This window comes from Myotis daubentonii, chromosome 13, assembly GCF_963259705.1.
Source record: "Myotis daubentonii chromosome 13, mMyoDau2.1, whole genome shotgun sequence".
In the NCBI taxonomy this organism is placed as follows: Eukaryota; Metazoa; Chordata; class Mammalia; order Chiroptera; family Vespertilionidae; genus Myotis; species Myotis daubentonii.
Window position 1 is genome coordinate 44062687 of NC_081852.1, and position 25346 is coordinate 44088032.

The following is a 25346-nucleotide window of genomic DNA, read 5'->3' on the forward strand; positions in this document are numbered from 1 at the left end:
TCCTGCAATGAAGTATGCTACATCCTTACAAGAGATTATTGGGCAACTATTAAAAACAATGTTTTCAAATGTTTTTATAATACTGATAAATGCTCATGACATGAAGTAAAATGAAAGATATAAAACTCACATACAGAATGTAGCATGGGATCCAGATGATGTAAAAACCTAGTTAGAAATACTGTAAAATGGTAACCACGGTGACTTCTGCAGGTAAGATTATGTTTGGGTTTTATGTCCTCTTGTTATTATATTTTTAAAATTTTCTAAATTAAGTATCTGTGACTTTTACTTACCATCCCCCTCCGGTTGTTAATCTTTTGAACAACCAAGTCTGATGTGCTATGCCCCAGGCCTCTGAAGATTTTGCAAGTTCTTACTTGTTATTCAATTCCGTTCTCGTCATGTGGGAGCTGGAAAGGGGTGAGCTGTGAAACCACATCTCACTACAGATATTAGCCGCACCTGCCTCCCTCACATGCTGCTTTCCCTCCTCCCGCAGGACACGGTGACATCTCAGCAACAGTATCAGCCGCAGGACCACCCCCTGCGCCAGAGACTGGACGAAAACACGCCCTGGTGTCTTATTTGATCTTCACGACTCCTTTACAGGCGAGAAAGCTGCGTTTATTGAGGTTGAGTAATGAGTGGGTCTATCTTAATCCGCATACATTTGCGGGGGAAGGAGGGAGGAGAGGCCCCGGGACCTGCGGCCTGGGCTGCTGGACTGAGAAGCTGGCTGCGGCCTTGGATCACCACGGGGCCATGTGTATGAATCTCTCTGACCAGGAGTGACAACCCTCTCGAGAATAACACGAGTTCACGTGGACAGAGTTCACAGGTGTCCTGCTCGTGGGAAGGAAGAGGTGGGACGCTCTCAGTCAGGAACGTGGCCCTCAGCTGCGCCTGCCTTGCACTCACCCTCACTGCTGCTGGCCTGGCCGGCGGCGGTAAGGGTTTCAGATGCCGGGCACCGTGCAGGCCCGGGGCCCCTGTGGATGACTTGGTGGCTCCCTGGGGAGCCGGGACCTTTCCTACAGTTTGCCTGGAAGTGTCAGCAGCAGATTGGGCCTCACCGGGCGGCCCCCCAACCCATGGGTGGTGCGGGCCCAGCGGTGAGATGGCGATGCTTGCTGGCCAAATGGGCTGTGAGGCGCTGATGTTGTGAGAATACTGAGTATTCCAGACAAGTAAATCCCACCTACTATCACGGAGACATGCAATTACACAGTTACATTTTTCCTATTCTAATATATAGAAAAATTCAGACTATCTGTACAAAACACTGTTTTTAATAAAACAAAAGCCCTGGGTACAAGGCTAGCCAGTGCCGAATGTAACTGGCATGTGTTTTTCTAAAATAGTCGCTGAGCCTTGAGCACTGGTCTGCCTCAGCCATAGCCTGACAGATGGCCCCGTGGGGACCTCCAAGCTCAAGGGCAGTTCTTCCTGGGTCAGGGTCACAGGCTCTTGAGGTCCTCCAAGACCACGTGGGCTGCATTGCGACCAGCGGCTCCCATGACCCCTCCTCCTGGAAGGGAATCTCCCATGAGCCAAAGCTGCACTCCACGCCCCTCCCCCCGCCCCCGCCAGGAGCGGGCAGGGCCAGGGCTCACAGGGGAGCAGCGGCCAAGCAGAGTGAGGATGCCGGAGTGCTCTGGTGTGGGCCTCGGAACCACCCTGACCCCTGACCCCTGACTTCTGACCCCTGAGGAAGACAGGCTCTGGGCTCCCCTGCAGGTTTCCTGCCTCAGAGCTCTGGGGAGGGGCCGGGCCCACCGTCCAGGCAAGTGCCCCTTTGGGTCTGAGCGCCCGTGTGCCTGATGGGAGACCCTCAGCACGTGAAACTGGCACAGGACTGAGGGCTGGAGGGGAGGAGGGGAAGGACAGGCCCCTCCTGGGAGCCCGAGCCCGCGGGGCCCAGGTAAGTGTCAGCATGAATGGAGGCCTCAGTCACGCTGGGGATAGGGGAGGGGAGAGTGTTTACATGGAGACATTAACTTACCGATCCTGACTGGTCTGAATGAAGGGGGGGATTTAGGAACATGGGTGCCTCACAGTCCAAATGGAATGTGGGGAGATGCCTCGGGGACATACCCCCAAACCTCCTGAGGAGGGTGCGAGCTACCAGGCCTGTGGCTGTGGCCCGCCCGGCAGAGGGCACCAGGTCCCCCAGCTCCGAGAATCCTGAATGTGGGGATGGTTGTTCCGTGGGGGTCCCATGCCCCTCCCTGCCTCCCTCCCTGTTTATCTGGTCCCCGTCCACATGCCTCTGACGTCCCGCCAGCCCTCGCCACCCACACAGGGTGGTAGGACAGGGGGGAGGGGCACTCACCAGGGTGGGCCCCACTTCCGCAGAGGTAGAGGCCGGGGAGCGGGCAGCGGTGGCCGGCGTGCAGGGGCGTGGGGCGGGCGAAGTAGAGCTGGTCCAGGGCCATGGCGCCGTGGAATATGTTCTGTGGAGGCAGCGCCACGGCGTGAACACAGGAGTGTTTGGGTCTTCACTCCCCTGTGCTCCCCGGAGGGTCCCCCTTCCGGGATGCTCTCCTGGTTCTCAGGATGCAGAGAGGACACAGGGGCACGACCCCGGGGCTGGGGGGAGCGTTCCAGGGGCATGTTTTCAGGAAGAAAGAAGGTGGGAGCATCTGCAGAGGCGAGGGAACCGGGGCACTGAAAGGGAGATTCTCCATGTTTTGCTATGGACTGTGAATCCCGCTCTGTTTGCAGTGAGAGGAACCCGACTGATTTCGGCTGCTGGCGCGTGTTTCTTTGACCAGGACACCGTCTGAGCCTGGGCCCGGGATCCACGCTCCACAGAAACACGGTAAGTGGCGGGCGAGGGGCCTGGGCACCGAGCTCGGCTCTGCTCCGATGGCCTGGGCAGACCAGCCTGGCCGGGGCAGGGGTGAGGGGGTGGGCAGGTCTGGGCAAGAAGACGAACATCTATAGGATGTCACCACAGGGTGTGCTTCCAGCCGGCTTCTCGGCACGCACCTCACCGACCTCGTCCCTCAAGCCTGCTCTTGCCGGTCCCCCCCATACCCCCTCAGTGGAGACGCCACCTTCCTCTCCTCAGCGTCCAGGCGGACCCTCATGTCACCCTCGCCCACCTCATGCCTTCCACACCCACCCACTCCTTTCCCTTCCCCCTGCCTGGCCTCCTTTATCCTAGAGCTGGACCAGGGATCCAATAAAATCTAACGTGAGCCACATAGGTGACTGTTATTTTCTAGGAGCCACATTCAAATTTAAAAAAGGGACTGGTGAAATCAATGTCAATGTGTGTTTCATTTAACCCAGTAGACCCAGCACATTATCATTTCAACACGGGATCAATAGCGCGTGATGAATGAGACACTGTACACTTTTCCCACACGAAGTCTTTGCAACCTGGTGTGCCTTTTACACGAGCAGCGCATCCCATTTGGGCCCAGACACAGGGCCGCGGCCAGCAGCCACGGGAGGCTGGTGACACTGGGTTGGGACTGGCCTCCTCACTGGCCCCCCTGCCTCCAGCCTCAGGGAGGCTTGGGACCCTGACCAGGAGCCTGAGGGCCGGCTGCCTGGAGGAAGGGCACTCCCTCTGAAGAATGGGACGGGCGGCCATGGACGTCCAGGCGGAGGGGCCCCAGGCCTGGTGAGCTCCCCAGCAGGTGCTGCCTCCCCTGCCTGAACCTCCCAGCTCTGCCCGCTCCCTAGATCGGGCCCCTCCTCTGCCCCCTCTCCGCCGTGGGCCCTGCCACTGTCCTCCCTTCGGGTGGAGGCTGTGTGTGGGGCCCCCCAGGGAGTGGGGTACAGAGAGAAGAATGTGATGAGGGACCCCACACTTATTCTTACCCCTCCAGGAAGCCCGAAGATTCTCTCCAAGTCAGGTGGAGTGAGGATGTCTCTGCCCACCACGGAGCCCTTGAAGCCAGGGGCGTAGGCCTCGATGCAGTCGAACACTGGTCCAGGCACAGGGAGACGGGGGTTAGGAGGAGGCGTTACGGTTCACAATTCGGCAAGTTTACTGTAATTCATTAAACTATACACTGCAAATTACATCTCAATAAGCAAAATTAGATAGGTAGGTAGATAGATACAATCCTCAGGCAAATAAATAATTCAGTACAAAGGCCTATGGATCTCAGGCTAGTCCCACCGTCTTACCTCAACCCTCAACGCAAAGTGATTTGTTTCTCCTTGGCTGTGCAAAGCTTTCCTCACCGCATCGCTTTGCTCAAGCTATTTCTTTCGCGTGGAATGCCCCTTGCTACCTGGCTAGCTCCTGTTCATCCTGTAAAGCCCCACTCCCACGGGCCTGGCTCTAGAAAGCTCTCCACGTCCCTCCTCCTTCAGTTCACACAGGACCTTGTGCTGTAAGACTGGTTTCCTTATTACTCAACCCACTGGACCGTGGGCCACTTGGGGGCAGGAACTGTGTGTTTTACTTTCTTAGCCCAGTGCCTGGCCCGGGCATTCACTATGCAGACTTAGTTCCCCTGGATAATTCTCTTCTCAGGGGACAGATCCTGAAGGCGGGGGACTCCGAGGAGAGGGGCCCTTCAGACCCCCAGGCCAGCTGCCACTGCAGACAGGAAGTCTGGCGGAACTCCTTACCTTTGTCTGCATAAGCGTTTCTCTCCTGCTCATCCCAGACTTGGCCTCCGGCCAGGCTGTAGGGAGTGTACTGAGTGAAGAGGGAGACCACGTGGCAGCTGGGCGGGGCCAGCGTGGGGTCCAGGGAGGAAGGGATGCAGAGCTCAATCATAGGCCTGTGACCGGAGGAGGGACGGTCAGATCCGAAGAAGCAGTTGCCCCAAGGGAAGGGGCTGGGGCCGCTCTGAGATGACAGGGGACAAGAGGAGGGCCTGGGACCAGATGACGCCCAGGCCGGCGGATCATCTGTGAGGCCAAGGTGGCTGGTCACCGGCACAGGGGCAGTGGCCACCAGGAGAGTCCAGACTACTCCCGAGGAGCCCAGCCCCAGCCCCAGCCCCAGCCCCAGGGTCTCTGGTCCCACCAGCCCCGGCCCCGAATGCCTGGCCTTCCCTGCCTTCCTCCACCACAGCCTGTAGAACAAATGTCCCAGGTCCAGACAAACAACACGAATGAGCGAAGGGGCCAGGCTAAGACAGCAGGCGCCTGGGCAGCCAGGTTTCAACCTCTCTTACCCCTGCCTGGTCCCCTGTCCCGAGCAGCCAAGCAACACAGAGCTGCCGGCACCAGCAGCCCAGGAACCGCCTCCCGCCCCTCCCTTGTTACAACACCTGTTCGGCCTGCAGCACAGTGTTCCTCTGGCCTCCGAACACTGCCACCCTTAGGCCACCGAGGGCCCCTTCTCCCCGCGTCCCTCCCTTCAGCGCGTCCTCTGGGCTGTGTGTCCACTAGGCCCCTCCAAAGTAACTTGCCAAACCGAATGCCTGGGATCCGCTAGAACCCGCTCCTCCCAGCACAGGCCTCCTACCCTCTCCGACTAAGGAAACACCCTCTCCTGGGGCTTCTCTTTCCCGTTCCTACCCCACTTCCTGCCAACAGCCAATCCTGGCAGCTTTGCCTTCAAATTCCCAGTATGTGGCCACTTCTCATCACTTCCACCGCCCCGGCCTGGGCCAAGCCTCGGCCCTTCTCCCTTGGGTTCTGTAATAGTGACCACTGCGCAGACACCCTTCTCCGCACAGCGGCCGCGGTGGGTGGGCCTTCTGAAACGCACTCGAGGCTCCGCCCACACTCCCCTGGAGGAAAGTCCAGCAGTGGTGGGCAGCCCCGCAGGATGGAGCAGCGGTGGCTCAGACCCCACCCGCTGCCCTGCACTCCCAGGTTCTCTTTCTCCAGCCACTCTGGCCTCATTCCTGTGCCTCCCACACAGCAGCACCCTCCTGCCCCAGGGCCTTTGCACCTGACTTTCCCTCCGTCTGGAGGTTCTTCCTCAGATACCCACAGGCCTCCTTCAGGTCCCTGCTCAAATGCAAAGTTATTAGCGAAGCCTCTTCTGACCCTCTAATGAAGACCAGCAATGCCCCCCTCCCCCTGACCTATTTTCCTTCATGGCACAGTGCATGGCTATCTTGTCTCCACCATAAAATGCCAGTGACCTGAGGGCAGAGGCCTTGTTGACTCTGCTTCTGCGTTGCACCCTGGTCCCTGAGCTAAGCCTGTAACAGAGTAGGGCCCCAAATATTTATGAATGGATAAGTGGGCTTCGCCCTCTACCCTTCTCCGAGGCCCCACATCCTCTTTACCTCGTGCTGTTAATGTTTGTGTGCCCACCTTATGATGAACTTAGTGTCTGCCTCATGCCCCGACCCAACCCCCGATCCCTTCAACCTGTGCCTGTACAGAGCCTGGCACAGAATTGGTTTTCAGCAGGTTGGGGGGACATGGACAGGATGGGAAGATGCTTGCTCCGGAACACCTCTGCCTGTCCCTAGGAGGGAGACACAGCTGCGGTGCGGGGGGCGGTGGGAAACCCTTTTCCAAGTTTTGCATGAAGCAGCTTATAGAGAGAAGAGCGGATATGGGATCGGTGAGTGTGGGCCCCTGCGCAGGCAGCTGAATTGGATAAATGCCCTTTCTCTTCTGCATTTTCTCCAGTTCGTCCCAAACGCCAGCTCTGTTCTCTTCGCTCCTTCTGCTAATCCGTGCTACTTGGCTGAACCTGCTGGACTCTTCGTCCCTTCCCTGCCCTGACCCATACTTCCTGCCTGGGATGCATTTCCTCGCCTTGGAATCTAAGTGTGGACTTAGGCAGGTCCTACCTCGTTGTGAATATTTAACACCAGGAGGAAGAGACAACCCTACTGTGTCTGGACAGTCGCCCCGCCTCCCTAGGGCCATGGCTGAGAACACCCCAGGGATGCAAAGCCCAGGGACTGCTCACCTGTGGGAGGGCCGGCCATCCATGGCATCCTCAAAGGCCTGGTGGAGCAGGTGGGTGTCTTCACAGTTCAGGTGGATGGAGCACTGGTGATGGGGCAGCGGCTGGCCCCTGGGAGCATTGGGGGCCGCCAGGAAGTCAGGCAGCCGGTTGACAGCCACTGAGGAACCAAAGGAAGGGCGGGGTCAGGGCCCCAAGGCCTGTGTCCTCTGCACCCCGGATCCTCCTTCTCTCCCCATCACCCTGCTCACCCTGGGAAGAGAAAGTATGAAAAAGTGTTTCCCCTTCAAATCAGGGGCAGGCTGGAGGTCGGGGATAGAAATGATGATGAGGTCAGTTTCCCCCAGACCTGGACGCTGCTCACTCTGAGCATGGCCGAGAGACGGCCCTGCAGTGGGCTTTGCTTTTACCATTGATCTTGGTGACAGGCGACCGGATGTCCAGCTGAGAGATCCTCTGTGTGAACTCTTCGGGAAGCCATTCCTGCAAGCGGAAGTTTCCATAAAGGCCTTGCTCAGACCGGTCTCTTGACCTCTACTTCCGGAAATCCTCTCCATCCTCAGAGCTCAGCCAGATCCCCTCCTCCGAGAAGCCCTCCCCTCCTGCTCAGCGCTAACCACTCTTCCTCCGTGACCTGCCAGCAGTCCTGACTATAAATGGCCCACAATGACTCCTGCTTTCGACACGGCCAGCGGTCTGCAGGCCTTTCTCCTCCCATCCGTAAGCTGTTGGAAGTCTTGATGATCTCAGAAGTGCCTTAACAAGAGGCTTTTGAACGGATGTTTGTTGGATTTTAGTAGTGGAATCACTCAGAAAAAGAGGTGCTTGTCTCGAGAATAGCCCCAAGAATGGTTGGGAGCTCCATGCTCATATCATCGCCTGTCTTAGGGACAGGGGAGGTGTGGTCATTCTGACTCTGGGGTTGGCCTTGAACAAGACCAGTGTGAAGGGGATGCAACCCGAAGCCTGGAAAGGGCTTGCCTGGCTGAGTTTGCTTGCTTTTGCCTCTGCCAGACGCTCAGAAAATGCGAGAGGATGAAGGACGGTGGAACAGAGGGGGCCCCCCCCCCAACACACACACCGGCCCAGGTCATTTGGGCAGAAACTGTCCTGCACTAGCCATGCCTCCTGACCCCCTGGCTGGCATGTGAGCGAGCCCAGCCCAGGTCAGCAGGGCTCAGAGCTGATGGCAGATGTACGAGGAGCCCAAATCAGCTGAACTTAGCCAAGATCAACGGACTTCTCCAGCTCTCTGTGCTAAATCAGTAGTTCCTGTCACATGCCCAGGAGTCCTGTGGCTGTTTGTGATGCAGCGTTCATGTGGAAACAGGTAATCCACACAGGCCGTGGAGCCGGGGCTGGTTAGGAGGGAGGAACCGGGATAGCAGGACAGTTGTATAAATAACTCTGGGTCCCAGCTCTGGCGCTGCCCTTTGCCACCTGAATGGCCCAGGGCACCTCACCTCTCTGGACCTTTCTCCTCACCTGTGAGGCTCTGCCCTGTTTGTTACCCGTCTGTGAGGTGAGAAAGAGGAGGACTGGCTTCCCCAAAGGTGGACAGACTTGGCCCTTGCATCCCCTACCCCCATGCAGTTCCAGCTCCCTCGATCACCCCATTTCTCAGCTCCTGTCTTGGCAGAGATCTTTGAAAAATTTGTTTTTTTAATTGACTTCAGAGAGGTGAAGGGAGAGGGGATAGAAACATCAATGATGAGAGAGAATCACTGATTGGCTGCCTCCTGCACCCCCCCTCCCCCAACTGGGTAATCGAGCCCACAACCTGAGCAGGTGCCCTGACCGGGAATTGAACTGTGACCTCCTGGTTCATAGGTCAACCCTCCACCCCTGAGCCATCGGGCTGGGCTGGGCAGAGATCTTAACCCCCCTGCCCTCCCCAGGCTCACCTGTGGCGTCAGCTTCAGGAAGGTGGTCTGGGGCGCCGCGTTGGACAGCACCACTTTGCTCCTCACCTCGGAGCCGTCCTGCAGCACCACTCCTCGCACGCGTCCTCCGCTGCTCACCTGCACCTGAGCCACCGTCTGGACCCCGCACCGTGAGGCCCCAGAAGCCCCCAGGAAGGAAAACGAGGTGAGACCTTGAAGGATTTCCATGGCCTCTGCTGCTCCTGGACATTCTCAGCTTCTGCACCCCGAATCCACCGGCCGAGCTCGCAGCTCCTCGGGGAAGCTAGCCCGCCCCTCCACCCGAAGGCTCAGCCCAAGTGTGGACAGTGGCAGTGAACTGGACGGGAGCCAGGACCTGGTGGACAGCTGTGCAGCTACTAACAGGCTGCAGGACTGAGCCCCTGGACTCCGAGCCCCGCCCTGTCCATTGGTAAAATGAGGGAACTTGCGAATCTGAGGTTTTGGAAGGACCCTAGCCAACCATTCACCTTCCCAGTGAAGATACTTGCTCCGTGCGCGGTGGCTGAGCTTGCGATGGCATCCGAGAGGGCACCCATGCCTCCCTGGACGTAGCCCCAGGCCCCCTGCATCCCCTCCAGGCCCCCCATCACGTGATGCAGCAGCACATACCTGAGGGCAGATGATCAGACTCAGCGGCCGGAGGTGGCATTTAATCTCCTCAGAGTTCAAGGTGCAAATATTCCACCCTGTCTTATACTGTCAGCCTCTCTCTTCCCACCCAACCTGCCCCACTAGCCTTTCAATGGGCTTAGGCTCTTGTACGAGCCCTTGGCTTCCCCATCCCAGTTCTCTCCCCGAGCACATGTGTCTGGTGCTGCAGCTCCGGCTCTCTCCTGCGCTCCCGTCTGTCTGTCCAGCTACCCACTGAGATCCCCATTTGCATGGTTTCTTATCAGGCGTCTTAAACCCAATCTTTGCCCCCATCCACCAACCTGTCCCCCCCCCCCCCGCCCCAAAGAACGGCACCTTCAGTTTCCAGAAGAAACCTGCCTCCTACCAGTCGCTCACGCCCTCCATCCAACCACGTGCTGTCTCCGCCCCTGAAGAGCTTCCCGCCCCTGCTCCCTGCGGCTCCTTCCCGGGTCCAGGCCACCCTGCTCTTCCGTAAACACTGCAGCGGGCCTTCCACCCTGGACCACCTGCTCCCGCTCTCTCTTCCCTGCAACCTTTCTGCACGTAGAACCTGGAGTCCCGTCTCAAAACCCAGCTATGCCCCGGCCCTGCTCTCCTGTCAAACCTTCTCGGGCTCCTTGTTGGTCATGGCCCCCAGGGCTCCTGCCTGATCTTGAGCCGCATCCCTCACCACGCCCCCTCCCAGCCCAACTCCTACCAAACGGAACCTCCTTTAGTCCCTCAAATAGGCCACCTGGCTTCTCAACTCCCAACCTTTGCACATGGAACACAGCTGCCTGGAGCCCCCTCCTCCCCGTCTTTTGCTTCACTAGTTCCTCCGTCCTCAGAGGCTCAGCTTAGCCGGCGCCCTCTCCTGCAGGGCTTCTCTGACCGAGAGCACGTTGTCCCGCCTCCTTCCCATCCCAGCACCTGGCACTGGGCTGTCAGCGCCTGCTCTGCATCCGCCTCACCCACGGGATTTCAGCTCCATTCTCTGCTGTCGCCCTACACCTCGCACAGACAAGTGCTCCACCAATATTTATTGAAAGAGTTAATGAAGAAACAAATTACTTAAAGGCACATTTACAACCTGGGCAGTAGCTAAGCCTCCTGGAGGCCCACAGAGAAAAGGGTAGGAAGCCCCAGCTGGAAGATCCCCATTGATTGTTTGAGCACAGAGCTTGGCCGAGGTGTGGCAACCGCTGCCAGCCCCCCTTTTCCACGGCCCTGGGGAGTGGGGGGCTGGCTTAGTGCACGCGGGAAACCACTTCCAAGGGGCACTCCCTCCCTTGAGAGAAAAGACACATTGACAGCTTCTAGCTGCATCTTCTGGTGCTTTGGACGCGGCCCAACACCTGGCAGCATCCTCTGTCCCAACACACACCCCGCCCTTCCTGCTCTCGGGGCTTCCCTCCGTCCTACCGCAGCAAGGACTCCACTGCGTGTGACTGGCCCCCGCAGGCTCAGGCTGTGAGCACACCCCGCTCACAGAGGGAAGGCGGCTGCCCACCCTTACCCAGGTGTCTGTGTGTGAGCCTGTCCTGGGACCCAGGGAAATGGTCGGTGGGAGGGGAGGGGCAGCAGGGCTTCCTGGGCGGGGAAGAGATGGGAAGAGGAGTGAGGGAGAGAAGAGGAGAAAGGGTGGGCAGAAGATACATTCACGTGAGATGTCACCCTGGGAGGTGGGCGAGAGGCTTTTCTTACTGAAGAACAGAGAGTAGCAGCTAGGAAGGACTTTTTGGGGGTCAGACAACTCGGGCTGCAAATCAGCCCTGCCACTTCGTAGCTGTGTGACTTCAGGCAAAACACTTCCCTTCTCTGAACCACGGCTCTTAGGTCCTAGCGTGAGGGTCATATGGATCGTGTACGGAGTGTGTGGCTTCCTGCTTGGCTCACAGGGTGAGCTCAGTCAGTGACTGTTGTTATCACGCTTTTGGGGGAATTCGCTCAACTCCCACGGCCCCACCTCGCCTCCCACACTCACCCACTCCCTGGAGTGTGGGGACTTGTCATGGCTCCAATCACAGCATCCGTTGCTAGAGTAGCTTTTAGAGGCTCGGACTCAAACCACTGATCCAGCACCTGGGACAGTAGCACAGCAAGGAGAAGAGCTTAGGGCCATGGGGGGAGAGAACCCCTCACCGCGAGGCCCTGCCTGAGGCGGGGAGCCCCTCACCTTGGTAATGGGAGCTGTGAGGACCTGGTAATACTGGGGCAGCTGGGCCCCCAGGATGCGGCCTGAAAGAGAAGACCCACAAAACATAAACTGACAGGCGAGAAGGAAACGCTCTGATCTGCATTCTCTCCGCACTTGATTCTGGACTCATCCACAAGGTTTGCTTGGTCAGTGGAATGCTTTAAGTTGTGATGCAAACAGCGGCTTGAAACTGGCCTGCACATTGGGTCTTGCCCTCTGAGCTTCTGCCATTAATGTAAGAAGGCCTGCAGCTCCCAGGAACACAGGCGCCTGGAGCACAGCTGCCCTAGCTGATCTGCCCCAGCCACCAACATGTGTGAGACCAGACCAGATCAGCTGAGCCCAGTTGGGATCAGCTAAACCGTGCAGATTTGTGAGAAATTAATTTTTATATGCCACTGAAGTTTTACAGTTTTATGTAGCAATTTTGTGGCCATAGCTAACTGTTTCAGTATTTTTCTAGAATACAGAAGCTAAACTGGTCTTTATAACCTGGAGGAGTAGAAAAGAATAGCATGCGTAGCCAAACTGCCCTTTTCATAGCTGTGTCAGACATCACTAATCAATCACAGAAGTTTTTCCTGCTAAGCCCCAATCTAGCATCCTCTTCAAACTCTCCTGGCCCCTCTCTCTAACGACCAGGGCCAGGCAGGCTTCCATCAGCTCCACACGGTGCCATCGGCAGATCTCACCTCATGCCTGTAAGGTGCGCCTCTTCATTTCAGCCTTGGGGCTTCTCTGGCCCCAAGACAGGACACCCACAAAAGACCACCTGACACCCATGGATGCTCAGTCCTATGTAGGAGTTAAACCCCCATGGGGCAACCTTTGATCACTGGGAGATAGAACCTAATGGAGAAAGGTTTCCCTTTCTTCTCTGGGGGCAGGTCCTCACGTGCATCTCCTAGGGCTTCTAGGGGGTCCTCTCGGGACCCAGCACCTGTCACCTGCGTGGTGGCCCGCACAACAGCACGCTGGTGTGGACTCCCCCTCTTCCCAGTTTCTCTCTCCCTTCCCTGGATCACCCTGCAAAACGAACCACTCGCACGTAAGCCTTTGTGTGGGCTCTGGTGTTAGGACACGCCAGGCACGCCCTCCCTGCTGACCTCCGGGCAGCCGTTAATGGGTGGCAGCTGGCAGGCTGCCTTGGCGGCCCAGGCTACATCTGATCATGGCGACAGTGGGCTCGGCTCCGTGAAGGTCACTCAACTGCCTGATGCCGGCGGGGACTTACCTGCCTGCAGCAGGGGTGCGAGGGTGGAGAGCGCCCGGAGCCTCTGCAGCAGGGAGCCCCGCTGGAAGGCCTCCATGTCCACGGGCGCTGCGTCCAGCAGAGGGTCGATGGCTGATGCCAAGCGATTCATGAAGGCCTCGTATTTGGGAAAAGCCTGGAACATAACCCCAAGTCCAGGCCCTGATGCCTAGAAGGGGACATGGCCCCATGCTCTGCCCTCCACGCTGCCCCCATGTGGCCGCCGCCCTCAGCGGAGCCTCCTGGTCCTCTGGCCGATGCCCCGCCCTTCAGTGTGGCTGTGCTGTCACTCCCTGTCTGGGTCTGTGCTGAGGTCGACACCAGGGGAGGTCAGAGCGAGCCTGGGCCGCGGGAGAGCCATCGGGCAGTGGCAGGAACAGGGGTTAAGCTGGCCGGGACCAGTCGTCCGCCACAGGAACCTGGCAAGTACCCAGGATGTGGTCTCCGCGATAAACCAAGAACCACGGAGCAGTTCCTTCTTTCTCTGCCCTCTGCCGTGCATTACTGAGGGGAAGTAGGATCCTTTCCCCGCTCTCCAGCTGCCGACTGCTCCTTCCTGCTCTGCAATCTCCCAGGTCCTCTCATCACAGCAGGACCAGGTCTGCACCCCTTCACCCCACGAGCTCCCACGACAGAGTCCACTTCGACACCCACCCTCCTCCCCTGGATGGGCGACAGGAGCTGGGTGGCTGCCTGTGCCCTGGAGGCCTTATCTTCATCTTCAGCCCAGAGCTCTTAATTTTTGGTTCATCCAGACTCACGGATATACCCACGGATTTAATTGTTACATAAAGGAAAGTTCTGTGTTGAAGTACACAGTGAAGCTGCACAGCTCTTTCTGCGGGAGGCCGTTAGTATGATAATCAACAAAGACGGAGCCAGAATCCAGGCCCCTGACTTCCCACAGGGGACGTGCCCTGCCTCCCGCTCCTTGGTCGGCAGCACTCCAGGCCACCGCCCCGTCCCACAGGCCCCGGGCCCTGGCCTTGTCCTAAATGCTCCCTCGTGCGTCTGAGGTGGCAGGGTTTGGAGCACAGGGTTTGGAGGCAGTGGTCCCCGATCCAGTGCACAAAAGAATCACTTTGAAAACAAAGCCAAGCTCCCTGACTGTCAGCCGGGTTTGGAAATTGCTGGTTGAAGAGATATTCCCTGGTTATAGACTAGCCTCACAAAAAGCAACACACATTGATTACAGTAACCTAGGTTCTTATAAAAATGTCTGCACAAGATCTGAGTTAAGGCCATGCCTTCAGCTTATATCTAGGCTTAGTACAAAAAATAGCCATTTAAGGAATCTTTTTATATCTGCAAACCAATCACACCAGGCCCATTATATTCACTAACTCGTTAGACAAAGCTACCCAACAAATTCCTTATAATGCAATCCCAGGGAAAAGCCTGGGAAAATCGTGCGTTCGCTGTCAGATGCGCTGCTTCCGCTCAGCAGGCCCGCATGCCATCGCGTACAAGTTCTTGCCTTGGGCTGTCGGGGGATTGACGCCAAATCGAATGAATATTTATTACAACCTCCTTGTCCTAGATTCCTGATCCAGTTCATTCTATCCTTAATCGTCTCTGATCCGCCCTTGATCCTTCGTCTTGGCCTCCATGTGCTTTAATATTGATAACCACTTAGAGTTCTGTCTGAAAGCAGCGGAGACAGAAGCGCACAGTGTAAGCACCTGCCAGCGGCCTCCCTCTGACACGCAGCAGGCAGAGGCCGTCGGAACAGCGGCCGCGTCCTGAACGCACAGGTGTGAGGGGCTCCAGTGTCCACTGGTCTTAACCACTGACCTCCCCCCTTCTCTTCGCAGGGCCCAAGATCGAGGGCAGGTGGGTGGCCTGTCCGAGCCCCCTGGCCCTTGGACCTGTGCTCCAGGACAAGTCCGACTACGCCCGTTTCCTTTCAAGAGCCGCCTGCAGGCGACAGAGGGAGGAAGAGGTCAGTCGCCGGTCACTTTCCCTACCTGGGCATCCTTCTGCGAGAACTGGGCAATCTGCCTCTGGTTTTCCGCCATGTCTGTGCCCAAAAGTAGGGACCTGGGCGCCTTGCTCCCCGTGCCTTCTTCCAGCATGGGGGTGAAGGAATGGGGGTTTCGGAGATGAACTCTCAGCCCATGTTTCTGCAGGACACAGGCAGAACAAGCAACATTGGAGGGATTGTGGCCTCTGCCCTTTGAGCTTCTCTGGTTGTGTTTATGACCATTGAGATACCTGCATGCAGGTTCCCACGGTCCTGATTCCTATTGTTTAGTAAAAGCCCCCGTGCCCAGGCACTCTGTGGCAGACCATATCACACCACATCACACCAGGACACACAAAGCCACACCACTCCATGTCACACCGTCACACCACCTCATATCACATCACAACACACCAGGACACACAAAGCCACACCCTGTCACACCATGTCACACCACCTCATATCACATCACAACACAACACAACACACAAAGCCACACCCTGTCACACCATGTCACACCACCTCATATCACATCACAACACACCACAACACACAAAACCACACCCTGTCACACCATGTCACACCACATTATATCACATCACACCGCATCATATCACACCACACCACAACACCTTGCCACACCACTCCGTGTCACACCACTCCGTGTCACACCACGCTACCCTGTGCCAGGGACTGTCCTAGGTTTACAATGGTCAGACCACGACAGCTCTATACCATCTTCATTGTACAAATGCAACAACTGAGGCTCGGGGACGTTAAATAACTTGCCCAAGGTCACAGTGGAAGGTAGATCGGGTTTCAAAACCACATCTCTGACTTAGAAGCCCTGGCTCCCGCTCCACACTAGTCTACAGCTGCCCCCGCTCCAGAAATAAATAATTAAAATTTGGAAAGACACAATAAAAAAACAATTATGTGAAAATCCATACTTACAAGGTAGATAAATTATTCACATCAAAAATTTTTATTTACTTTGCAGACTCATTTACTCCAGGGTCACCTTAAATGGAAGTTCTCTTGATGCATTTAAAATATGATTTGACTTACAAATATTTGAGGAGCACACGGAACCTTTCAGGAGCACATATTTTTTAATTTATTTTATTAATAAAGCTATTAATCATGTGAAAAATTCTATTCTGTGACTCTCTGTTTTCAGAAGCTAGATTTTTCACAGGAGGGTCTACCCCCACCCCTTCCCCACTGCGGCTGCCTCTGTGCACAGCTGGTGCGTCTGGACGCGCTGCCAGCTCTAGCTGGTACGGGCTGAAGACCAGAGGCCCTTTCCCGTCCTTGGCTACATTTCACCCAGTCCTGGCTGGAGACTCTCTCCCTCTCGGGCTCAAAGAATCATTTCTTTAGTGTGTTTCCGTAGTTATCTAGTTTGGAGAGCTCCTCTACATGAACCAGTTCAAGCAGCCCAAGAGCTGTGAACAGTGGCTCAACATCTTATCAATTTCAAACTTCCAATTTAGAGCAAAGTTGGCGCTAAAGCGCGTGCGGCCTCCAGCACAGGTGGCACCGGGACCTTTTCTCTGGGCGACAGGCACCGTGCAGGGAGGGGCTCAGGGCTCTGGGCTGTGAGCAGAGTTTATACAAGAGGCAGCGAGGGGTGAAAGGAATGTGGAGGGGGGGCAGCGCTGGCCCAGCCTGTGACCAAGGCTAACCCAAGAGAGGCAGCAGGGGCCACTGAGAGGGTTCAGATGGCTCCCAGCCTCCCTGGGGCCGGAGGAGGTGAAAGTCCCTCCGCCCCTGCTCGGGCTGCCAAGGAGTCAGCAGGACCTCAGCTAGGCAGGCTCCTGGCCTGAGGCAGCTCTGCAAACTCGGGGCTCAAGGGTTCAGGCAGGCTCCCGAGGGCCAGACAAGTCAGGGCTGGGGGCAGGCAGGGCTGGGGACCCCCACCCCACGTGGGGATCAGTGCTGCATGGAGGAACACCGGCCTCGTGTTGATAAAGCTCCTCCATTAAAATAAGTCTGATTTTTATGTGAAAGTTCCCGATTTTTAAGACACTGGGTGGACTAGACCAAACCATCAGGGAACGTACCAAGGAGACCGTGGACAGATAGGCCCTTGGATAGAAGTGAGGCCTCAGGTGCCGGGAATCACCTTGTGGGGAGCCTCACCCCAGGGGGAAGATGGAACTGACCCCCCCGCCCCCAAGGCCGGCCGCAGCGGGGCTCTACCTTCAGCTCCAGGTCAGTGTAGATCTGTGGCCTCAGCAGGCTGAGGAGGTAGGATGCTCGGGAGAACTTGAACCCTGAAACCGAGTCACATGAAGACAGTCACGGGCGGCCACTGGCGGTCACCCCGCCGCTGCCCCCACTCCACTCGGGCTCACCTGGAATGATCTCCTCTGTGACAGCTGCGCCCCCGATCACATGGCGTCTCTCAAAGACGGCCGTGCTCACCCCCGTCCTCTGTAGGTAGGCCGCCTGGGGGACACACAGCACCCTCCCTGCACCCTGGGGGCCGCCTGCAGTCTCAGGGGCCGCACTGCAGGCCAGCCTGCCACCCGGGCTCACGCTGCTCCCGCCTCTGGGAAGCCGTTCCCCTTGCTTCCCCTGAAACTCGCTTTCCCAAATGTCTTCTAAGATCCCACATGACTGCTCCGCCCCTCTGCTTCCTGGCTGCCTCTCACCTTCCCTCCAGGCAGGCCCAGGAGCCTCTGGGAACTCAGGCCCCCTCCTCCAGGCAGGGCAAGCCCCCCCCCCCCCCCCGCTTCCCCCATGAGGCTGGAGTGACTGGGCTGTGAGCGCTGAGCCTGACCTCCGCTCCCCATGGCTTCTACTCCTCTCCTGCCTGGGCAGCACCGAGCCACCTGGCCTCCATCTCCTCATGTGCAAAATGGGGCCATGATAACCATACCCACTTCACCTGGCTCGCGGGCTGCTGGGAGGGTTCCGAGCTGGGCGCTGGCTCAGGGAATGTGCCCAGAGAATGAAGCTCAGACTGCAGTGCAGCCTCACCCGGGGAACAAATGATGGAGGGTTTTAGTAATTTTTCTCTAGCACTTAGCTGTAAATCAATAAATATTGGTTTTTTTGTAGAATTAGTCGGGTTTTGAGCCTATGCCGGCACTCTCACCACCACCCAGGTGACAACAGGGATGGAATAGTTCAAATGGCACAGAACTCAGACTTTTAAAAAAAGTTCACTTGGCAACGACAATGTGCCAGACACTGGACTGGGTCAGCTCGTTTAATTCACCCAGCCCTCGAGGGAGAACTAGAATTCCTCCCATTTCACAGGTGAGGAGACCGAGGCTCAGTGAGGGGCATCGCTCTCCTCAGGCTCACGGAGCTGATGAAGAGAGGGGCTGGGAACTGAACCCAGCTGGCCTGGCCCAGGGCCCATGCTCCCCACACATCCGGGTGGGAGAGGAGAGAGAACAGCTGACCTTGGGGAGCCCGCCTGGCCCCCGGAGGGGAGCCCGTGTGTCCTGCTGGAAGGACCGCCTCCGACCAGGGGCTGAGAGCACAGGGACTGAGACAGAGCAAGCCCCTCACAATTCTAAGCACAAGCGCAGGGGCTCTGGCTTCGTCACCAGTTCCCGTCTCCTCCCGCCTCGACACAGACAAGATTCATGGAGATGGCGGTCGCGGAGTTGTCCCCCTTTCTGACAGGGTCCAACCGAGAGCAAACCCTACTGCTAGACGCCCCTCAAATCATCCAGCCACAGCGCAGGTCCTCCCCCCGCCCCCTCACTGAGCGCCTGGGTCCCGGGGGTGCGGTCTCCTCGCCGCCAGGAGCCACCACCCAACTCCATGAACCGCAGGGCCGGTGGCCTCGGCTGGAAACCTCCAGCAACGAGTCAGCATCGAGTCCCTTCACAACACTGCGAGGCCCTGTGTTCCCGCGGCTCAGAGCTGGCGTGACTTGCCTGACCTTCCCCGCGTAGGCAGAGCTGGGAGACAAGCCCGGGCTCATATGAACACAAAATCGATGTTTTAAATGACTGATTTCTCCCCCTGTAAAATGTTCCAGTAAAATGGATGTGTCGGGGAAAGTACTGAGACTTACACGGTCTCATCGCTCCGGCACGGCTAAGCCCACTATGTTGATCGTCCAGAGCGGCCACCGCTTCCAGACGATGTCCTGTGTCTGCCTTGGGTCCTGGACACCCTCTGGCACACTGTGGCCTCCTAGGAGCCCACGGACTCAGGTCCGAGAAGCACGGCCACGGGTGACCCTGGCCCGGCTCAGATGGCACCTCCCTGCTGCCCTGGCTTCCTTGCTGCCCCAGGGTGCACCTGGCCCGTGGGGCTGCTGTCCACTCCGGGTGGTGCGTGGCCTGGGCCCAGCTGAGAGCACGGGCCTCGGCACACAGCACGGCGCACACTCCGGAGCATAGATAGGCCCGCCCGCTCGCTACCTGGTCCCCAGGCTCCAACATGTCTCCCAGGTGATGCCAGTTACCCACCCACCTCCCCAGCTTCTCATCATTTCGCCTCTGAAGTTCCCTGACTCCTCCAAGGCCAAGGGGAAATCCATGGCATTCAAGGAGAGGGGAGGAAGGGGAGCCCCCAACACCCTCCTTAACTCCTGCGGATTCCAGTCCTCCCGGCCACTGGTCAGCACCAGGAGAGAGGACGGGCCTGCCTTTCCTTCCCTCCCGTGGCTACTGAGAGCCACATGCCAGGGGCCAGGGAAGCGTGGCAGGGGAGGTACTTACGGCCACCAGCCCGTTGTGACCTGCAATGACACAGGGAGGGGAGGAAGGCAGCATGGTCAGCAGGCAGACAGACACCTTCCCTGGTGGTGTGGTCACCCATCCCTGCCCCACGCCTGGGAAGACGCTGGAGAGGGAGCAGAAACCTGGGGTCCCCCCACACTTGCACCTGGATGTCAGAACAGCATCCAGCCTGATGCCCTGAGCCTCCTGGTCTGTGGGGAGTCAGAGACCCGGTTCTCGCCCTGGCCTGGAAGATGTCCTTTCCCCTGCGTGGCCAGGGGCTCTGTGCTGGAGTGGGGGGCGCGGAGTCCACGCGCATCAGAGAAAGCCATCCTGCGGAGCCTCGTATCCCTGAGCTTCCTCACGTGGGAATGAGGGGTGACTGTCGGGGGGACGTGGCCGGAGCGCTGATGCTGGAGGGCCCCGTCTGGCGCGGAATCAGTGGCCACCCAGGTGAGGGCTGGTCGTGAGGATGGCTGCTGTCCTGGTCACTTTGCCAAGTGCGGTTCGCAGCAGTGGCCCAGGCGGTTGTAGGCACATGGCTTTGTCTTTGTCACCCCCAGCGCTCCCCAAGTACAATCAGCACAGTTCGAAAGGCAGGAACTGAACTCCACCGTTGCCATGTGTGCTAGAGTAGCTAGCGTGCGTCAGGGAGCCGGGGATCGGGTGGACTTACCGACCTTACACACAAATTTCTTCCCCCAAACCGTAGGATGCCGCCTGCGGGTCAGGAGCCCTGAACTTGGCTTGGGAGCCCAGGTCCACGCCAACCCTCCTGGTAGGAGTGCCTCCCCAGCTTGAGAAGTGTCAGGACCACCAGAGCCCGTGTGAATGCCGAGTGTACTCAGCAGGCGGGTGGCGGGGCCTGGTACGGGGTCTCGCGCTCCAGGTCATTCTGACGCAGGTGGTCCCGGGGCCTCCTCTTTCCTTAGTTTCAGGAGAAGGTGCAGCTGCCAATGGATCCTCGTTGGGCAGAGAACAGGCCCCGGACATTTTCAGGGAAGGAGGCGGGAGCAGTCTGGACCACTGGGCATGTGTCTGTCCTTGGTGATGGAAGGTCGCTCTGCATCTTCAAAGACGACAGATGACTGTTCTCTGAGCACCAACCTGAACCCTCTGTTGACTCAAATAAAACGCTCAACTGATAATTTCACAAACATCCATAAATAGGGGAGCAGCAATGACCCGCGTGATGGCTTTCTTCACCGCTGAGCTGATTTTAAATTTTCCACATAGAAACTCCCAGAGTTTTAGAGGTCATTGAGCCGACCTCTCACCCACTCCAGGAATCCCTTTTCAAACCTCGCCAACCAGGATCCGTGGGAGGAAATGCATCTTACACGCTGGCCTGGCACACCCTCCACATGCAAGTGTCTTCACAGAAACAAATGTGAACTGACATCAACTCTTACAATGTGATAAGCAGGTGGTGATCTATTAGATAAAATTTTATTTTTTAAAATGCTGGTGGATACACTATTTTTACACACTTTTGAAAATTCTCTTAAGAAAGTTTAGAAAACATTGCTGGGTGGGACTCATGAGTGGGTTGCCACTGCAGTTTGAGAAGCCCTGCTCTCAAATACATGCACCTGCAAGGCGGCTGTCCTGGCTCAGCCTGGCTCCCGCTAGTTCCAGGCATGGTCCGAGAGCCAGTGTCACAGCCAGGAGCCTCCTGCTTCCTCATGTGCGAAACAGGATGCTGGGGGCCTTGCAGTGTTGCAGAGAAAACAACCAATAATATATGGAAAGCCCGGCCCTTAGCAGGCCCACAATAAATGATAGCTATTTGTTCTTTAATTAGTACTGATTGTGAATCTTGGAAAGCTAATAAAGGCTTCCAGGCAACTAGGTTCCAGTTCAATCATCACAGATAAGCCCACAAATGCACAAACATACCTCAGATGACAGGAATCTGGGATCCGATATCCCAGAACCCTCCTCACGGCAACCCTCACCCCCCAGTCCTGGCTGAGCCCTCCTGTGGCTTCTGGTGACCTCCCCCTGCCTCCTGCAGTGGCCTTAAGCTGCAGGCAGGCTCAGCTGATCCCCACACCGACTCCTGGGAGCCATGGGCAGCAGGCTCGCAGGGCTCCACGGAGAAGCTGCTCTGAACAAGGGCTCTGGAACGTGAAGGCTGACGCTGCCTGCATGGGGTCCACTCACAGGGCTGGTGAGACATGCGGACCTTCGGAGCCGCCTTCAAGCCGGAGAATCCTAATCGCCAGGCCCAGGGCCCGGACCTGCATTTTAACAAGCTCCTGCCTGGCTTTCTTAGGCACGCTGAGTCCGCTGACCACATCGGGGTCCTCTTCCAGGTGGCTCCCAGCTCCTGGTGTGACTTCAGGGATGCAGAGATGAGGCCTAGAGTCAATCTCCCTGCCAGGAAACAGCCAGGCGAGCTGTCGTCATGGGCGGAGAAAGGCAGAGGCCCCCTCTGAGGCTGAGAGACAGGCGCTTCCATTTACTGAGCTGTCAGTGCGGGTGGAGCTGGCTGTCCCAGCCCAGGAAGTGTCTGAGCCGTCGTCAGAACAGCCATTGTTAAACATTAACTTACATAAGCTTACAATGAAATAAATTATATTAAAGACAATATTCATGCTGTCACTTCCTGATTATTGTACATGTTTTACTATGGTCTATGTGCTCCGTACGGCGGCCGTGCCAGGTAACGGTGGGCTGCTGTGTATCCCACTCAGACTCACATCCAGCACGCCCTTTGGCAACTTGAAAAAGGCCATGGCGAGAGTACTTACACCATGGGGATCAGCCGGCACTACATGGCGGGCTTGATTCGTTATTCTGTTATAGACTTGAGAAAGTGGAGAAAATGCTAATTATGCAGGTTAAACTTAACAGTGTGTTGTGTCCGTAGCTGTAGCATCGCGAAAAGCACAAACAATGGAGGGAATGTTCTTCCAGTAAAAGTATTATTGGATGGAGGAAAGTCGGTCCCATCACTGAAGGAGTGAAGTTCGGACATAAATCTTCATAGTTTCACTTAGTTCACTTTTGTTCTACTCTTTAACGTAAATGAAAACATCACACATTTTTTGGAACTATCCTCATTTGTCAATTGCAGCCATAGGTTGGCTACTGAGTTTGGCCAAAATCACAGACATTTGGTGAGAATCACTTGGCTACCTGGAATGTAGAGTACCGTTATTTTACCTGTAAAAATGTGCTCTGTTGCTTTTATTTCAGCATCGCTACTAAGCTGATGCATGGGTGCATTGGCACACGTATCCCCTGGAGGGGTGACTGTTAAACATTGACTGGCACACGGCTGCTCTCAGCACATACGAAATGAAGGAATGCCAAAACATGGTGCAGCTTTACAGCTAATGGGCACGGTCTCCTTCCAGTCCTGTCGTCTCTCTGTATAAACCCAGTTGGAAATAATCCCAAAAGTTGAAACTCAGGCCCTCTGTGTGAATGGCAGGCTGGTCCTGCCTGCAGCCCCCCAGGCACCCGGTGGGGTTGGGGCTCTGAGCCCCGGGCCAGCAGGACCCGTTGCAGATTCCACACCCAGATGTGCACGGCGGGGGGCACCCTCTGCGGACATGCACAATCATCTCTGGGACTCGTTTTTACTTGTTTTCTGACTCCCCTTTGTGCAACGATCCGTTTCCTCGGGATGGGTGGCCTCAGTGACGAGGCTGTGGTGACCAGGACTCAGGCCCTTGGTGTGGCTGAACTCCACCGGTCTGTTGTTGCAGGGCTGTCTTTCTAACCTGTAGGTAACGTGCTTTTCAAGAATGTGGTGGCAGCCAGCAAATTTCACAGGAGAATGACCTAGTCCTCCACATTGTAGATGGGAAGACCCAAGCCCAGAGGGCAAGAATCTGCTCCAAACCACAGAAGTCCAGGCCAGAGCCCCAGGACCCGCGCCTGCTGGCAGACTGTGGCTTCCACCACAGCCCCTCTCCCTTTTGCCCCACTCCTGGCCGGCTAGTGCCCAGCAAACGGAAGGCTGGGGAGGGGTCCCTCCAGGCCTCTGGGCAGAGCTGCCTCCCCGCCCTCAGCTCAGGCTCGGCGCTTTACCTGCTCCTATCACCACCGCATCGTACTCAGGCTTCGGGCGCCCCGGGGCTTCCCAGTGAGCTCGTCTCCACGCAGGACAGGGCCAGGCGCTCACGGTCCTGCGGAGGCCTCGGCCACTTGCAGCCATTTCTGCTCAGCACTCGGCCGGTAATTTGCTTGCCATCAGCGTTTGTGCCTCAAGGGGCGGGGGAGCAGGGAAAAGCGGGAAGAGAGGAGGAGCTGCAGTCCTGTTGCCACACCTGGCCCGGGGCCAGGCCTAAACCGAGGACGCTGAGCTGCACACGCCCCTCCCCCACGGAGTCCGCCCAGGGCAGCGCTGCAGAACCATAACCGGCAGAACTCCTGAGTACTCTCTGTGCTGGTAATTCTCCAGGCCCCCATGAGCCAGGCGCTGTGCGGCCCAGTCCTGAAGCCCCTCCCGTAAGCCCCAGCACTCCCATTCTACAGCCGAGGGCACTGAGGCTCCGAGAAGGGTGTGAGAGCAGTAAGGGGCTCTGTGCTGTCCTGCTGCTCAGCAAGGAACGAAATGCCCGGGAGGTGCTGAGGTGGGAAATCTGAGGCTCGGGTTTGACTGCCTCACGCTTCCTGACCTGCCGGCCTGTAGGGTGGGGAACCCCTTGGGGAGCCGCTGGCCCAGCACCCCCTAGCATGGCCTTGCTCGCGGCCTTGGCAGAGCTGCAGGGAGGGCCGCACCTGCACTGGGCAGCAGAGGCGCCTTCTCCTCCAAGCACTTAAGTGGCTGCGGCAGGGGCCTGAGGGACCGGGGGCCAGCTCACTCGTCTATAATTCTTGGGGTTCACCTTTTCCTTCTGAAGGCCTGGACATCTCCCTTCTGTCTTTTGGCAGCTTTCCCAAGAATCCTCAGGGACTGAAGGCCACATGTGTAAGGAACTTCGGCTAAAGCGCCTGATTACTACCCTCTGGCCTGTCTTGAATTAGGAGCCCCTTGGTCCCTGGCCCCTTAGTAAGCGGGCTGCGCCCCTTGTAGGAAGCACCACCCCAGCAGCCGGGAGTGTGCACTGCTCTGACAGGTCCCAGTAACCCCATGTCAGCCTCACCTCACCATCGGGAGGGCGTGTGGAAAGTGCTCCCAGAGGGCGTATTCCGGGGACCCTTCTCCTCACAGAGCCCCTCACAGGCACAGCCCCTGCACCCCCTGCGAGGCTCTGCGGAAACCCCTTAGGATGCCCCCGCTGCTAAGGACAGGGGTGGGGGGGGGGTAGGTTAGACTATGTCACAGCACGCAGCGGCTGAAATTTAAGGGGAATATTAGGTGACAGAAGTGGGGGCCCTAAAGTCACAGGGGGGGGCGGTTCCAGACTTAGTCTCCCCTTTGTGCTGGCCGTTTTTTCCAGGGGATGTTTTAAATGTCCCTCATGAAGGCATATGAGGGAGGACTGCAGACCATTCCCTGGCTGTCCCTCCCTGCCCCCTTCCAAGCACTTGGGCCCCGGTGTGGCTCTAGTTCAGCGGTTCTCAACCTGTGGGTCGCGACCCCTTTGGGGGTCGAAAGGCCCTTTCACAGGGGTCACCTAAGACCATCAGAAAACACATATATAATTACATATTGTTTTTGTGATTAATCACTATGCTTTAATTATGTTCAATTTGTAACAATGAAAATACATCCTGCATATCAGATATTTACATTATGATTCATAACAGTAGCAACATTAGAGTTATGAAGTAGCAACGAAAATAATTTTATGGTTGGGGGCCACCACAACATGAGGAACTGTATTAAAGGGTCGCGGCATGAGGAAGGTTGAGAACCACTGCGCTAGTTCCTTTAGCACCTGTGCC

General features: G+C 57.0%; 1 protein-coding gene across 1 annotated transcript; it reads right to left on the reverse strand.

The window, feature by feature from the left end:
- Nucleotides 1-1310: 1310 nt before the first annotated feature.
- Nucleotides 1311-24692, reverse strand: PYROXD2 (pyridine nucleotide-disulphide oxidoreductase domain 2). Its single transcript, XM_059661020.1, has 16 exons — nt 23544-24692; nt 19500-19519; nt 17166-17259; nt 17011-17084; nt 14810-14965; nt 12825-12978; nt 11570-11631; nt 11378-11475; nt 9249-9390; nt 8761-8895; nt 7267-7339; nt 6860-7016; nt 4600-4754; nt 3838-3944; nt 2336-2456; nt 1311-1531 (listed from the first exon to the last, which is right to left on the reverse strand). Exons 1-16 carry the CDS (start codon nt 23668-23670, stop codon nt 1461-1463), a joined length of 1746 nt encoding a protein of 581 aa, XP_059517003.1. The 5' UTR covers nt 23671-24692; the 3' UTR covers nt 1311-1460.
- Between the last annotated feature and the right edge of the window lie 654 nt (nt 24693-25346).

What these genes read in the sequence shown, in the direction of transcription:
- PYROXD2 (XM_059661020.1), bottom strand. Translation starts at nt 23,670, where the DNA reads ATGGCTGCAAGTGGCCGAGGCCTCCGCAGGACCGTGAGCGCCTGGCCC. An exon ending in CACAGAGGAGATCATTCCAG is followed by an intron (nt 17,085 to 17,165) that starts GTGAGCCCGAGT and finishes ACTCGGTTTCAG; the next exon opens with GGTTCAAGTTCTCCCGAGCA. An exon ending in TCACAGCTCCCATTACCAAG is followed by an intron (nt 11,476 to 11,569) that starts GTGAGGGGCTCC and finishes CTACTGTCCCAG; the next exon opens with GTGCTGGATCAGTGGTTTGA.